We start from the raw sequence: 17456 nt of genomic DNA on the forward strand, positions 1-17456 counted from the left end.
ACCGCATAGCCCCCCGTGGATCGCCTGTCATCCGGACTGCCAGCCCAGTCCGCATCAGAGAAGGCCGAAAGAACCCCAGAGGGATGAGGCCGTATGTGAAGGCCATAAGACACCGTGAGTCTGATATAGCGCAAAATTCGCTTAACAGCAGACCAATGGGTGTCACGAGGCGCCTGTAAATACTGACAAACTCGGTTGACAGCAAAAGAAATATCTGGTCTCGTAATCGTCAAGTCATCGGAGACCACCAACAATGCTCCTATAGTCCGTAGCATCCGTGAGAGGATAACAGCTCACCATCAACAGCCGTAATTTTGTCAGTGGTAGACATGGGTGTAGTCGCCGTTTTGCACTTAAGCATCCCAGCCCGCTGAAGCAATTCCAAGGAGTACTTCTTTTGTGTCATAAGTAGGCCAGTAGCACTAGAAGAAACCTCAACACCAAGAAAGTAATGAAGTTTACCAAGATCTTTGACAGCAAAATCAGCACCAAGAGAACGAACAAGGGCATCAGCAGCCACCGGAGATGAACTGACTAGAATAATATCATCCACATAGACCAGTAGGTACATAGTGACCTCGGGCTTCTGAAGGAGAAATAAAGAGGAGTCAGCTGTAGACGGCGCAAAACCATGAGCACGAAGGGCGGTCGCAAGACGAGCATGCCAGGCACGAGGAGCTTGCTTCAAACCATATAGTGCTTTGGTGAGACGACAGATATAATCTGGATGATCAGGGTCAGCAAAACCAGGTGGCTGGCGCATATAAACCTCTTCCTCCAGAACTCCATGAAGAAAGGCATTCTGCACATCCAACTGACGAAGAGACCAACCACGAGTCACAGCAATAGACAGAAGCAACCTGATGGTGGTAGGCTTGACCACGGGACTGAAGGTATCTTCATAGTCAAGACCATAACGCTGACGAAAACCCCTGGCAACAAGGCGCGCTTTGTAGCGCTCAATCGATCCATCAGAGTGTTTCTTCACTTTAAAAACCCATTTGGAGTCAATAATGTTGACCCGCGGCGGTGGAGGAACAAGAGTCCACGTCTCGTTGCGAAGAAGAGCATGATATTCTTGTTCCATAGCCTGTCGCCAATGTGGAATACCCATAGCAGCCTGATATGTCCGAGGTTCAGAAGACGGATCCGCAATGGCGGCAGCCATACATGCAGCATACCACGCAACTGTGCCATCAGTGCGCTCCAGAGGACGGTAAATGCCACTGCGACTGCGTGTGTGAGGACGGAGAACAGGAGCCGTCGACGTCGATGGTGCATCCGAAGAGGACCCAGCGGGCAAGGGGCTGGGCGATGCATCAGCGGATGGTGTCGGTGAAGCACCAGGGGAGCTGTCCGGCGAAGGGGACAGCCCAGGAGACGCGGATGGCGTCGGAGACCGCGGAGAGACCGCGGGTGGCGAGGACGAGCCAGTGCCAGGGAACGGCGCACTCGGCGACAGGGGCCGAGGCGACGCAGCAGGCGTGACAGGCTGGGGCGAAGGCCCAGCACCAGGCGAGGACGCGCGCGGCGTCGAGGGGGCGTCATCTGCAGGGACACGCGATCCCACGCCATGCATGGGCGGGTCGACGTGGGCAGCTGGCGGTGGAAAGGGAGCTGAGTCCCGGTGTGCATGGGCACGCGGCCCCATGCCATGCACGGGCCGATCGTCGTGAGAGGCCGGGGGCGTGTCCAAGGGAGGTTCCGTCGCCTCCAAAATTTCCAAGCGAGCCCCACGTCCGGTTCCTGCACCATGGTTAGGCAACAATACAGGAGAGTATGCAACATCATCAAATTGGTCAGAGGCAATAGAGGATGAATGCAGTGATGGTGGATCGGTAGTGGACACAGGGAGTGTAGAAAACGGAAAGACATGCTCATCAAAGACGACATCCCGGGATATGTACACACGGTTAGTGGGAACATGAAGGCATTTGTACCCTTTGTGAAGGGAACTATAGCCAAGGAAGACACACTTTTTAGACCTAAATTCCAGCTTGCGTTTGTTGTAAGGGCGCAAATGAGGCCAGCAGGCACACCCAAACACTTTGAAGAATGTATAGTCAGGCTGTTCATTAAGCAAAAGTTCGAGAGGAGTCTTCATATTAAGAACACGAGTGGGAGTACGATTAATGAGAAAACATGCAGTGGTGAAGGCATCACTCCAAAACCGAAAGGGAACCGATGCATGGGCCAAAAGAGTAAGACCAGTTTCGACTATGTGACGATGCTTACGTTCGACAGAACCATTTTGCTGATGTGTATGTGGACATGCTAAACGATGCGCGATCCCAAGCGACTGAAAGAAGGAGTTAAGGTTGCGGTACTCGCCACCCCAATCCGATCGGACATGAACAATCTTGTGCTTGAGAAGGCGTTCAACATGTTTCGGAACTGAACAAATATATCAAAAACATCAGATTTACGCTTAATAAGATAAAGCCAAGTGAAACGACTGTAAGCATCAACGAAACTGACATAATAATTATGACCACTGATGGAGGTTTGGGCAGGACCCCATACATCTGAAAAAACAAGTTCTAGAGGATGTGTCACCTCACGACTAGACTCTGAAAAAGGAAGTTGATGACTCTTCCCTTGCTGACAAGCATCACACACTACTACATCTTTATTACTAGGAATGCTAGGAAGCTCATGACGACGCAACACATGACGAACTATAGGAGTGGCAGGATGACCAAGGCGAGCATGCCACTGTGACGACGAGACGCGAACTCCACTGAAGACCTGAGATACTCCAGGATGCTCCAAACGGTAGAGGCCCTGGCATAGGCGCCCACTAAGTAGAACGTCCCGCGTGTCCCGATCCTTAATGAAAAGATCAAAAGGGTGAAATTCACAGAAAACATTATTATCGTAAGTGAGTTTAGGAACTGAAAGAAGGTTACGCGTCACAGATGGTACTCGAAGAATGTTGCGAAGTTGGAGACTCCTATTGGCATGACTGGTGAGAAGAGATGCTTGACCAATATGGGAGATGTGCATACCTGCTCCATTGGCGGTGTGGACCTTGTCGGAACCTTGATAGGGCTCACGAGAGTGAAGCTTCCCCATCTCGCTAGTCAGGTGCTCCGTAGCGCCAGAGTCCATATACCAGTACGGATCAACAGAGTAGGACTGAGTGGCGCCCTGGGACTTGGGCGGCGGGGCAGGCTTGTCTGCCATGGCGACTTGTCGCGCAGCATTGCGTGTGTCCTTGCCATCATTACCAAGGCCAAGAAAACTCTTCTGAAAGCGACGATGACATTTGGAGGCCCAGTGACCGTCATAGCCACATAACTGGCACACGCGGCGGCCCCCACTCCCAGGCAGGGTCGTCGGGATGGACGAGGGCTGCGGCGACGGGGCCGTGGCACCGCCCTTGGCTATAGTTCCCTTCACAAAGGGTACAAAGGGTACAAATGCCTTCACAAATGGTATCAGACTTGGTACGTTCCACGCTTCCGCCTAAACCCTAGCCGCCGCCCGCGCCGCCCGAACCCTAGCCGCCGTCACCCGCGGAGCCGCCGTCCCGCCATGACGAGCGCCTCCCTCTCCGGGTCTTCCACCGCCGGCCACCTTCCCGCGTCGCTTGCGGCTCTCCTCTCTCGCCCGATCGACCATGCGGCCATCGCCCCTCAGATCGGCACGATGAGCATCGGCTCCTTCTTCTCCAACCAACCCTCGGCCTCTTCGTCGCCGGGGCTTGCGCTGACGACCTCCACGTCGCCCGCGCCCTCCACTCAGTCCTCGGCCTCTTCGTCGCCGGGGCTTGCGCTGACGACCTCCACGTCGCCCTCGCCCGCTGCCTCTCCTGCTGCCCCGCCTCAGCCCCTCACGACCGAGGAGATGGCGGCAGCCTGGCTGGCGGGCCTCTCCGCGTCGGCCCTCGCGCCGTACGCCCCGACGGTGGCCTCCGCGCCCTCCTCCGGGACTACTCCCGTGATGGCGACGGTCCCTCCACCTGCATCGGCTGCCCCCATGGCGTATACGCCTCCGGCCGGTTTTCACACGGGGTCGCTGCCTGCGCCGTTTCACTTTGGCAGCCACATCACCGTGAAGCTCACCCCGGATAACTACATCTTCTGGCGTGCGCAAGTTCTGCCGCTTCTTGGCAGCCACTACCTCCTCGGCTATGTCGACGGCTCTCTTCCATGTCCTCCGGCGCTTGTGGACAGCGTCAATGGGCCGGTCTATAACCCGGCGCATCGCGTATGGACGGGTCAAGACCAAGCGATCCTCTCCTCCATCCAGGGGTCGCTCTCTCCGTCCGTCACCGGCCTCATCGTCTTTGCCAAGACGGCCAAGGAGGCTTGGATGATTCTTGAGCGCTCGTTTGCCTCTCAGTCCCAGGCTCGCGCCAGCTCTCTTCGCCGTGAGCTGGGCGAGTGCGAGAAGCTCGACTCTACGGCCACGGAGTTCTACAACAAGGTTAAGGGACTTGCCGACACACTGGCGTCCATCGGCCTCCCGCTTACCGGCTCTGATACCATGTGATACAATGTAATTGTGTGGGAACCGGCTCAACCCTCCAAGGGGTGGCCTATCACATATATATATGGGTGTGTCATACAAGAGTACATAGGTACAATATACAGAAGCTATACATAGTCTAACACAGCCCCCACGCCGGGTGAGCCCGGTTCCGACCGGTACCTGCACTGGTGCCAGCCGGGCGGGTGTACTGCGTGACACCGCCTTGGCCCGGTCATGATCCGGTCCCAGTCCCGGTCCAAACCGGACCGGCCGGTCCCAGGCCCGGTCGATCGGCCCCCAGACCGGCCGAGTCCGAGTCTGTCTCGACCAGATCCAATATGGGTCGGTTTTCTATGTATCTTTTCGACTCCTGGTCGTCCTAAACCCCTATATAAGTGCCCAGAACGCCCCCAAATTAGGTTTAGACCACGTTTAAGATAAACCCTAGTTCATAGTTGATTGCTTTGCAACTCTATCGAATTTCTACACCATACTGCATTGATTTGGTGTTTACCCAGAAAGTATCGTGTGATCTATTGTTTCATTGCGAATTAGACGGTTGCAACTTACCGCTTCGTGGTCGGCGGCTACGTGCGCAAGTGTGTGGAGTTGCGAATATCTTGCAGGGTTGAGAGCTGTTGCATTGGCGATAGGGAACAATAGAAAGACTTCGTTGCATCATTCAAGTTATCATCCACTTCATCATCGTGTCATCTCCGTTGTGTTCATCACGTAACCATCATCACCACCGTCGCTTACTGAGAAGAGGTAACCCCTTATCATCTTGGTATCAGATTTCAGTGTTTTCTCGGTAAGCCATCCACAATCCACCCCATAGTTGAGTTGTGTGTGTTTTACTATCCGGAAAAAGCCATAAAACGTTAGGGTTAGGGTTTGCCATAGCCTTAGATTGCACTTTTTCGAGTTTTAGTTGTTTTTCGTAGTTGTTTTTGCGTATCTTTTTCTTCCATCTAGTATTGTTAGGGCTTGTGTTTCCGCTATCATCTAGTTTCAGTTTTTGTTACTCCGAGTCCACATAGCGTACAGTGTGCTTGTTCCAACCATAGACACAGCCTTTCGATATAAGTGACTAGGAACTTCCCCAGAAGAGACTAGTTTTACCGCTCGACAGGCTTTGCAATTTCTGTTGGCCCTGTTACAAGGAGAAGAGTCGTAAAATCAAAAAGGAGTTTTTACTGTAGCTAAGGTAACCGTGAGAAATATAGAAAAAGAAAAGGTGATTCAAAAAAAAATAGAGAAAAAAAGAGTGAAAAAAAGTGAAGTGCTAGTAAGATCAAGTGAAGGCCTAGTTTACTTTTCTGCACCGGTATTTGAGCAATCTGGTGCCTGTTTTGTTGAGATTTGCTAGTGTCTCTCGAGTGCATTGCAACCTTTTCATCCATATAGTTGCATTGCCACATTTATCGCCTTGTGTGAGTATCATTGGTTGTCTACGGTCAGCGCTATAGCTTGTTATTGCTGCAAATAGGTAGCCTACCTACAGCCCCACATATATCCTGCTTTGTCGTGTGATTTCTTCTTATACCCTTGATATTCGTTTCGCTACATCCGTACACTAGTTGTCACTACAAAGTGGTAAGCAACACTAATTCACTTTGGAGCAGTAAGATTTTCTTTTCTTATCAGTTTTGAGTGAGTTGTGAGAGTACCACCACAGATTTTTGTTTCAGTGCACTAACCTACTAACCATGTCTTCTAGTGATAAGAAAATTGTTAACCATAAAAACAAGGATGCCGCTGATGTGATGACATGGAGGGAGTATGAAGCTCTTCGTAATGAGATGCGACGTGAATTCTGCAATCAGGACGAATAACTTAAGGGGACCGTTCAGGAGGTCGCCCAGAAGCTGCATGCTACTAATGAGACCGTCAACAAAATGCAAGATCAAACTACGGATATTCAGCATAGTAATCAAGCGTTGACTCTAGCTGTTGATAATCTGACCCTACAACAACAACAGGAAGATGAGGATGCTGAGCTTCAAGATGAAGCACCTGGTGTTGGTCGTGGTGTTGGACGTGGTAACCATGGTCGTGGCTTTGTTGAACTCGGAGCTCGTCGTGTCCCTCCACAACAGCAAGACAATGGGTTGGGTAAGCCAAAGTTCTCAATACCCAAATTTGAAGGAGGTGCTGATGTTGAAGAATACCTCACTTGGGAGCTGAAAATTGAGAAGCTGTGGCGTCTACATGATTATACTGAAGATAGGAAGGTTAAGTTTGCTTCCTCTGAATTTGATGGCTATGCATTGCGTTGGTGGGATGGAGTTACTCGTGCTCGTTAGGAAGATAATGAATTGCCAGTTCTTACATGGCGCGAGATGAAGGCTATTATGCAAGCTCGTTTCGTTCTCACTAATTATTTGCGATCTATATATGATAAGTTGACCCCCTTGAGACAAGGTGTGAAGATTGAAGACTGTTGATACTTATTTCATGGAGATGGAGATGCTTATGCAGCGTGGCTGTGTCCGTGAGTCACTTCAGATGACAATGCAGCATTTTCTACATGGTTTGAAGTATGATATCAAAGGCATTGTTCGTTATCACAGTTACACTACTATGAATGAGTTGTTACATCATGCAAGAGAAGTTGAATCACAGTTAGCTGAAGAAAGCGCAGATCAAAGGTCGTGCTACAGGAGCTGGGCGCTACACTCCTAGGGCGCCTCCATCTACGGCGCCGACGCCATCTTCGTGCTCCGCACCTTTTCCTACTTCGACTAGCAAGCTGGTCTCCAATGTTTCCAACACGAAGAAGTCTGAATCTGCTGCAAGTACGAGTGGTTCTAGCATGTCTACTGCGCGTAACCGTGATATGCCTTGTCATACATGTGGTGGCAAGGGTCACTTCAAGAGAGATTGTCCTAACCGCAAGGTAATGATTATTAATGAGGACAATGAATATGAGATTGGAGATGATGTTGATCCGTATGCTCCAGAAGATGATGACTATGACAGTGATGGTGTAGATGCTTATCCGTATGAAGCTCGCACTATTGTTGTGTCTCAGCGTGCTCTTAATGTGTTTCCAAGTGCATCTACTCAGCGCTGCAATTTGTTCCAAACAAAGGCACTAGTTGGTCCTGATAAAGCTTGCAAGGTTATTATTGATGGCGGAAGTTGACGCAATTTATCAAGCAAGGAGTTGTGTACCAAGCTGAAACTGAAGTATCTACCGCACCCGTATCCATACTATATTCAATGGTTGAGCGACAATGGTGAGATGAAGGTAAACCACATGGTGCGTGTTGAGTTTGAGATTGGACCGTATAAGGATTCCATTGATTTTGATGTGGTTCCTATGATGGCGTGTCACCTACTATTTGGTCGGCCATGGTTCTATGACCGTTCTGTGCAACACAATGGCCGTGCCAATACATATCACTTGGAGTTCAAGGGCAAGAAAATCAACTTGCAGCCTATGCACCACATCAAATTTGTCAATGAAGTAAACTTGGAGGATGTACCTATAGATAGGCGAGAGAATTGTAATGCCGTGAGTGATATAAGAAAAAGTGAGAGAGTGAATTCCTTAGTCTTATTAGCCACCAAAGAGGACATGAGAGAATCTACAGCCATGCCTCTTGTGCTCATGTACAAGGGTGAGGTTTTGGTTTCTGACGATATGAACCCTATTTATCTTGGTGTTTCTAGTGTTTTGCAGGAATTCAGCGATGTGTTTCCGAAGGAGGTGCCAGCTAGATTACCACATTGCGTGGTATTGAGCATCAAATTGACTTGATCCCCGGAGCTTCGCTGCCCAATAGGGCACCATACAGGACGAACCCCGAAGAGACGAAGGAGATACAAAAGCAAGTACAAGCGCTACTCGACAAAGGTTATATTCGCATAAGCCTTAGTCCTTGTGATGTTCCTATTATTTTAGTTCCTAAGAAAGATGGTAGATGGCGCATGTGTGTAGATTGTAGAGCAATAAACAACATTACTATTCGATATCATCATCCTATTCCCCGTTTAGAGGATATGTTAGATGAATTGAGTGGTACTGATGTTTTCTCTAAAATTGATTTGCGTAGTGGTTATCATCAAATTAGGATGAAAGAGGGGGATGAATGGAAAACTGCCTTTAAAACAAAATTTGGTTTATATGAGTGGTTAGTAATGCCTTTTGGTTTAACTAATGCACCTAGCACTTTCATGAGACTGATGAACCATGTTTTGCGAGATTTTATTGGCACGTTTGTGGTTGTGTACTTTGATGACATATTAATCTACAGCCGCAATGAATCTGATCATACTATGCATATTCGAAATGTTTTGCAAGTGTTGCGTGATAATAAACTCTATGGTAATCTTGAGAAGTGCACATTTTGCAAAGATAAGGTCATATTTCTGGGTTATGTTGTCTCTAAACATGGAGTAGAAGTAGATGTGTCTAAAATTGACGCAATTCAAAATTGGCCTACTCCCATGAATGTGAGTCAAGTAAAAAGTTTTCATGGTCTGGCTGGGTTCTATAGAAGATTTTTGTATAATTTTAGTACTATTGTTGCACCTTTAAATGAATTGACTAAAAAGGGTGTTGCATTTGAGTGGAGCGCAGCCCAAGATCATGCTTTTGATGAAGTGAAAAGATTGTTAACTTCTGCACCGTTGATTGCACTTCCTGATTTCAATAAACAATTTGAGATTGAATGTGATGCTAGTGGTATTGGAATTGGTGGTGTGTTGATGCAAGAGGGCCGCCCAATTGCATATTTTTCTGAGAAACTTTCTGGTGCTAAGTTGAACTATCCTATATATGATAAAGAATTGTATGCTTTAATTAGAGTTCTTGAAGTTTGGCAACATTATTTGTGGCCAAAAGAATTTATCATACATTCTGATCATGAAGCTTTGAAATATCTGAAAGCTCAATTTACATAGCATAGACGTCTTGCTAAGTGGGTTGAGTTCATTGAGTCTTTTCCATACATTATTAAGCATAAGAAGGGAAAAGATAATATTGTTGTTGATGCTCTATCTAGGAAAAATATGGTATTAACTCAACTTGATGTTAAAATTCCTGGATTAGAAGTACTATGTGATCTGTATGCTACTGATCATGATTTTGCTGAACCATATCGCTTGTGTGCTATTGGTAAAGCATGGGAGAAATATCACATACATGATGGGTTCTTGTTTAGAGATAACAAACTATGTGTTCCAGAATCGTCTGTGTGTTTGCTCTTATTGCACGAGTCACATGCTGGAGGTTTGATGGGTCACTTTGGGCGTGAGAAGACGCTACTCATGCTCGCTGATCACTTTTATTGGCCAAAGATGAGGCGGGATGTGGACAGGTATGTGAAGAGATGCATTACTTGCAACAAGTCCAAGTCCAAGCTGAAGCCTCACGGTTTGTATACTCTTTTATCTGCACCTACTACACCATGGGAGGATATTAGTATGGATTTTGTGTTGGGTTTGCCACGTACTAAGAGAGGCCATGATTCTATATTTATGGTAGTGGGTAGATTCTATAAGATGTCACACTTTATTGCCTTCCACAAGAGCGACGATGCGTCGCATATTGCTAACCTGTTTTTCAGGGAGATTGTACGCCTACATGGAGTCCCGAAGACTATTGTTTCTGATCGTGACGTGAAGTTTATGAGCTACTTCTGGAAGACACTTTAGGGAAAGCTGGGGACGAAGCTACTTTTCAGCACTACTTGTCATCCCCAAATTGATGGCCAAACTGAGGTGGTGAATAGAACATTGTCACAACTGTTGAGATCCATGATCAAGAAGAACTTGAAGGAGTGGGAAGATTGTTTGCCACATGTGGAGTTTGCTTATAATAGGGCGGTACATTCTACCACAGAGTTGTGTCCCTTTGAGGTGGTGTATGGTTTCAAACCCATTACTCCACTTGACTTGTTGCCTCTACCCATACATGAGAGAGTCAATATGGAGGCATCAAAGAGGGCAGATTTTGTACGGAAGATACATGTGAAGACTAAAGAGTTGATAGAGAAGAAAGGAAAGAACAATGCTGCAAGAGTGAACAAGAAGCGCAAGGAGATGTTGTTCAAGCCTGGTGACATGGTCTGGGTACATTTTCGCAAGGATAGGTTCCCGAAGCTACGGAAGTCCAAGTTGCTTCCTCGTGGTGCTGGTCCTTACAAAGTGCTTGCCAAGATCAATGGTAATGCATACTCTATAGATCTTCCAATTGATGAGTTTGGTGTCAGTAATTCTTTCAATGTGGCTGATTTGACACCATATGATGGAGAAGACCTTGGAGCGTCGAGGTCGACGTCTTTTGAAGGGGGGAGATGATGAGGACACCCCTACTACACTACTACCTCCGTCATTGCAAGATGAAGACGATGATGCTGTGAAGCTCAAGTCCAATGAAGTCAGGATTGGACCCATTACAAGGGCTCGTGCGAAGCTACTCAAACAACAGGTGAACTTGTTCCTAAGTGATACTTTGATCGATGAGAACTTTATACTGCCTAAGTCCTATTACTTATGTATGATCAGGTATGAAGAGGGAGCAATCATCGCATGAGGAGAAGAGGAGCAGCTGGACGTAAAGCTGGACATGGAGCTTGACATGAAGCTGGACATGAAGATATCCCATGGATGCGCGAGGGAGGAGCGGGAGGCATGCGCGAGGGAGGAATGAGAAATTGTCCAGGCCGGTGCCAGGCCCGGTCCGACCGGCTGCTGATGACGCGTGAATCACACGCCCGTTGGGAACCCCAAGAGGAAGGTGTGATGCGTACAGCAGAAAGTTTCCCTTAGTAAGAAACCAAGGTTTATCGAACCAGTAGGAGATGAAGGCCATGTGAAGGTTGTTGGTGAAGGAGTGTAGTGCGGCGCAACACCAGGGATTCCAACGCCAACGTGGAACCTGCACAACACAATCAAAATACTTTGCCCCAACTTAACAGTGAGGTTGTCAATCTCACCGGCTTGCTGTAAACAAAGGATTAAACGTATGGTGTGGAGAATGATGTTTGTTTGCGAGAGAACAACGAGAGAACAGAGTTTGCGGTAGATTGTATTTCGGATGTAAAGAATGGACCGGGGTCCACAATTCACTAGTGGTGTCTCTCCAATAAGATAAATAGCATGTTGGGTGAACAAATTACGGTTGGGCAATTGACAAATAGAGAGGGCATAACAATGCACATACATATCATGATGACTACTATGAGTTTTACTTAGGGCATTACGACAAAGTACATAGACCGCTATCCCAGCATGCATCTATGCCTAAAAAGTCCACCTTCGGGTTAGCATCTGCACCCCTTCCAGTATTAAGTTGCAAACAACAGACAATTGCATTAAGTATGGTGCGTAATGTAATCAACATAAATATCCTTAGACAAAGCATCGATGTTTTATCCCTAGTGGCAACAGCACATCCACAACCTTAGAACTTTCTGTCACTGTCCCAGATTCAATGGAGGCATGAACCCACTATCGAGCATAAATACCCCCTCTTGGAGTCACAAGTATCAACTTGGCCAGAGCCTCCACTAGCAACGGAGAGCATGCAAGATCATAAACAACACATATATGATAGATCAATAATCAACTTGACATAGTCTTCCATATTCATCGGATCCCAACAAACACAACATGTAGCATTACAAATAGACGATCTTGATCATGATAGGCAGCTCACAAGATCTAAACATGATAGCACAAGAGGAGAAGACAACCATCTAGCTACTGCTATGGACCCATAGTCCAAGGATGAACTACTCACGCATCAATCCGGATGCGGGCATGATGATGTAGAGTCCTCCGGTGATGATTCCCCTCTCCGGCAGGGTGCCGGAGGCGATCTCCAGAATCCCCCGAGATGGGATTGGCGGCGACGGCGTCTCAGTATGTTTTCTCGTATCGTGGCTCTCGGTACTAGGGTTTCGCGACGGAGAGAATAAATAGGCGAAGGGGCAGAGTCGGAGGGCGCCCGAGGGGCCTACCCCACAGGCCGGCGCGCCCCCCTTCCAGGCCGCCCCGCCCTAGGGTGTGGGGCCACCTTGGCCCCTCTCCGTCTCCTCTTCGGTGTTCTGGAAGGCTCCGTGCAAAATAAGACCGTGGGCTTTTGTTTCGTCCAATTCCGAGAATATTTCCTGTGTAAGATTTCTGAAACCAAAAACAGCAGAAAACAGGAACTGGCGCTTCGGCATCTTGTTAATAGGTTAGTGCCGGAAAATGCATCAAAATGATATAAAGTGTATATAAAACATGTGAGTATTGTCATAAAACTAGCATGGAACATAAGAAATTGTAGATACGTTTGAGACGTATCAGCTGCCACGCCGGCCGACCCGGTCACATGCCTGGTCCAACCGCCCCCACGCCAGGTGAGCCCGATTCCGACCGGAACCTGCACTGGTGCCAGCCGGGCGGGTGTACTGCATGACACCGCCTTGGCCCGATCATGATCCGGTCCCAGTCCCGGTCAGAACCGGACCGGCCGGTCCCAGGCCCGGTCAACCGGCCCCCAGACCGGCCGAGTCCGAGTCTGTCTCGACCAGATCCAATATGGGTCGGTTTTCTATGTATCTTTTCGACTCCTAGTCGTCCTGAACCCCTATATAAGTGCCCAGAACGCCCCCAAATTAGGTTTAGACCACGTTTAAGATAAACCCTAGTTCATAGTTGATTGCTTTGCAACTCTATCGAATTTCTACACCATACTGCATTGATTTGGTGTTTACCCAGAAAGTATTGTGTGATCTACTATTTCGTTGGGAATTAGACGGTTGCAACTTACCGCTCCGTGGTCGGCGGCTACGTGCGCAAGTGTGTGGAGTTGCGAATATCTTGCAGGGTTGAGAGCTGTTGCATTGGCGACATGGAACAATCGAGAGACTTCGTTGCGTCATACAAGTTATCATCCACTTCATCATCGTGTCATCTTCGATGTGTTCATCACGTAATCATCATCACCACCATCGCTTACTGAGAAGATCGAGCAACCCCTTATCACCTCCGACCTATAAAAAGGGCGCTCTCGCATCGTCCCTCCCACACAAACCCTAGCGCCTCTCTCCCCAAGCCTAGCCGCCACCATATCAAGAGGCGACACCATGGCCGGTAGAGGCAGTGGCCGAGGCAGAGCTGCACGCTCGCTGTCGCCTGCGACGTCATCGTCTTCGTCGTCGGACCTGCAGGAGGAGGAGCGGGAAGTGCTATTTGAGTTCGTCGTCGTCCTCAAGGGCGACCCACTCGACATCCAGAGGTTGCCGGACAAGTTCGCCAACTTCGTCGCCGGCAACGAGCCGGCCTCGCTGCATCTGCGGGAGGATGCCTGTGACTGCTGCCGGTGGCCGATGGACGTGTTCTTTGACGGGCGCGACAAGATGTACCTCCACACCGTCTGGGAGAAGTTCGTGCGCTACCACGACCTCGAAGCCGGCTTCGTGCTCACATTCTCCTACCTTGGCGAGGGGGATATGAGCGTCAAGGTGTTTGACGAGACGCGCTGCCACTGACACTAGCACGACGACACCGATGAGGAGGAAAATTGAGTGTTGTTTCTTCGCAGCGAAAATAGAGACGCATGTTTTTAGATATTCTTTCTCGAAAGGACCAACAGAGCTATCATCACCAGCTGGATTTTCCAGTTTGAGTGACTGGGAGTGCCTGAGAGTGTTCTTTCTTTGACAGCGAACACACGAAACCTGCGAACACTAGTTAGGTTTCCTCATTTTCCAATGTTTTAACTTGTGTCAACCATGGTTCAAACTATGTATTAGTTTGTGAAAACCATGTTCCAAACTATGTCTTAGCTTGTGTAAACCATGTTCTGAATTATATGTATTAGTTTATGAAATATTTCTTCTCTTTATTCGAATTTTATGCTTTTATTTGAGATTTTAATTCAAATCATTTATCGTGGCTACCGGTTTGGGGATGCCGATATGGGAATAGCACCACCAAATAGAGGATGCAGTGCCAGCACATCCCATATGACAGTGCTGGCGCCTCTGCCGACGACTATTTAGGATAGTAGGCGGTAGAGATGCTCTAACCTGTATGCAGGTAACTGAAACTTGTTCCAGCAGAACCGTCGCCGACGATGAATTGTTACCGGACGGAGCACAGCAGCGTGGATAGGCACCACACGGCTGTCGGCCCATCCACGGACCTGCTGCAGACAGCTGAAGCTCAGCGAGAAGAGTCAGAAAACGATCCATGGAACGCGTGTGCTCGCACTGCTCCCCACTTGGCAATACACACGCTTCCCGCGTCACACGTGCGACGCCTCATCCGTCGACCAGGCCGGATATATCACACAAGTTCGTACATACAAGCCGACCGTATAAATACGATGACCCGAGCCGTACCCTAACCATACGTAGTAATACGGATGTACTCCTACGAGCGGTATGTGTACCGGTACAATCCTAGGTTACGACCAGGACCTTTGTATGCACACGTCAGCCGCTAACGTCCGTGGACCGGCGCCACGGTGAGCCGCTCACCTTTTTGGCCCCACGCGTCAGGCGTGCAGGGACCGACCGACCAGCTCCTGCCGCGGCGTGTGGACCGGGTGCATGGACCGTTTCGGCGGGTCCTGTAACGATACAACACGCCCGCCTGGTCCTAGCCTGCCTTGCCTAGCTCAGCATCTCTATCCTATCCATCCTTCCTTCCCATCCCTCCCCTGCCCTGCTGCCTTCTCTCTCCCCAAGATTTCTTGTCCTCGTCTGTTTCTGGGCTGGACTGCCTTGCTGCGGCGCGGTCAATTCCTCGGCGGACGAACCAACACCCCCGCCGCCGGCCGATCCGCACGCCGGATCAGATTTCCTTGCTGGATCTTTCTTGCTAGGTAGACGTACTTGTGCCGGGTCGTGTGTGAGCGAGCGCATGTCGACGGCGGTGGCGCCGGGGATGGCGCGGGGTCACGGGTTCCGGGCCGCGGACAAGGGGAAGCAGCGGGCGGATCCCGAGGAGCCGGAGACGAATCGGGGCGGCAGAGGCGGCGTCAACGGGTTATACGTTGATGATGATGAGGAGGAGGGGCAGGTGGAGGGGGAGGTGGTGGGGAGGGCTGAGCTGCTAGAGCTCGAGGGGGCGCTCTCGGACAACTCCTCGATCGGGGCGGCCTCGTCGGACAGCTCCTCGATCGGGGAGGACTCCGCCTCGGAGAAGGAGGACGACGGGGATGAGGAGGTGGAGAGCAAGGTCAAGCCGCCGGTGGAGGAGGTCTTCGGCATGGGGCTCGGCACGATCGAGTCCCTCGAGGATGCGCTCCCCAACAAGTAAGCTTCTTCTTCTGCCTCCTCCTTGTTTTTTTTTGTTTGTTTGAGGTTCTTGTTAATTTGTACTGATTTTATTGTGATGATGATATCTTAAGTTTTTCCTGGTCAAAACGGATATGGCTGCGTTGCTAGCTGCTGCAACTGTCTTGGATAAAAGATGTTCTTTTTTCCTGTTGTGGGAAATAAAAATCCGTTATAGTTCATGAGCAGTCGTGTTCAGTTCTTCTGGTCGAATCATTCATCTTTAGGAGTAGATCACATAACTGGGGCTACAGAAAGTAGTCTGTCGGCTCTGCTGAACATTTGCATCCCAATTAGGACGATCTATGGAGAAAGAAAGTTAGTAGCATCTTTCTGGATACAAGTCAAACTGGTAAAGATCATGGATTTAGTTTGGTGGTGCCTGTGATTAGCTGAAATTCCATGCTTCTAAAAACGAGCTAAACGAACATCCAGATTTGTGTGTATTAGCCTGCATCAAGAGCAGGCCAAATACTCTGCATATCTACTGCCCTGCCCATAGAGGGAGGAGTGTTATCCTGAATGAAACAGCCAGAACTGACCAAGATTCTGAACTCGTAATCGCAGGAGGGGCCTCTCGAATTTCTACGCCGGCAAGTCCAAGTCCTTCACGAGCCTGGCGGAGGCGGCAGCCAAGGCGGCCGCCAAGGAGATCGCCAAGCCGGAGAACCCGTTCAACAAGCGGCGCCGCGTGCTGGCGGCGTGGTCGCGGCGGAGGGCCTCCTGCAGCTCGCTGGTCACCACGTATCTGCCCCCGCTCCTCTCGCTCGACCACACCGTGGTGGAGGGGGACGAGGGCGAGGAGGACGAGGACCGCTCCAACGACGGCGGCGACGAGGACGATGGTGGTAACGGCAGCGGCCAGAGCAGCAGGAGGGAGTCTCCCCGGTTCCCTCCGCGCGGGCTCAGCCTACACAGCGCATCCCAGAAGGGCGCCGCCATGGCCATGATGCGGAGCCCGACTGCCAACAAGACGAGCTCGTTCCGATCTCCTAGGTCGTATTCACTCTCCGATCTGCAGAACGCCGGGTACAACTAGCTGGAATTTTAGACCGGATTTAGGTTGCCGGAGCTGGTGCTGTATAATCAAGAATATCTCGGTCTATATATAAGAACCTCCATTAATTTGTTGTGTTCTTTTGCCTGATCTGAATCACGTGGCGGCAATGGGATCATGAGTGCTCTGAATTACATGTGGTTAACTGTGGTATCTTGATTAGAATGGATAATCTTGTTGAGGCGATGACCGACTGGTGGTTTGATTGCTGCTCTGTCTGTGGAGTGGTGTTTGTTGGTGCAGTGGCTTGCTGTGGCAGCGTACAGACAGAACGGAAAATGGTGGGTGACGAGTCCTATGCGTTGCCTCATCCGATAAGCATCATCATCCAGTGGTTAGCAACTCGCTTTTGGCGTCTTTAGCGAGCTGATCTCAACCATTAGCCAGCTAACCGAAAAGCTTAGCACAGCAAAAGCCGCTCCTTTTAGAGTTAGAGGTGGCTTAACCTTTCCCCCCTCCCCAAAAGTTGAAGACTACAGAGACAGCAAACGCCTGATCATCCAGCAAGCCATGTTCTTAATGCAGAGTAATTAGCTTCAATCTCACGAGAAGAAAAGAACTAGTACAGAAAATGGAAATCAAGAAATAGCCCTCGGAGGAGCGCCGACGAGCTGCCACATAATAAACCGGTAAACGAA

The 17456-nt window shown here is 49.5% G+C and overlaps 1 protein-coding gene across 1 annotated transcript; it reads left to right on the forward strand.

Annotated features, from left to right (window-relative positions):
* Window positions 1–15048: 15048 nt before the first annotated feature.
* LOC124701718 lies at window positions 15049–16914 on the forward strand. Its single transcript, XM_047233846.1, has 2 exons — window positions 15049–15740; window positions 16329–16914. The coding sequence occupies exons 1-2, from the start codon at window positions 15346–15348 to the stop codon at window positions 16798–16800; spliced, it is 867 nt and encodes a 288-aa protein (XP_047089802.1). The 5' UTR covers window positions 15049–15345; the 3' UTR covers window positions 16801–16914.
* The last annotated feature ends 542 nt before the right edge of the window (window positions 16915–17456 follow it).

The sequence above is a fragment of the Lolium rigidum genome, chromosome 1, assembly GCF_022539505.1.
Source record: "Lolium rigidum isolate FL_2022 chromosome 1, APGP_CSIRO_Lrig_0.1, whole genome shotgun sequence".
Lineage (NCBI taxonomy): Eukaryota > Viridiplantae > Streptophyta > Magnoliopsida > Poales > Poaceae > Lolium > Lolium rigidum.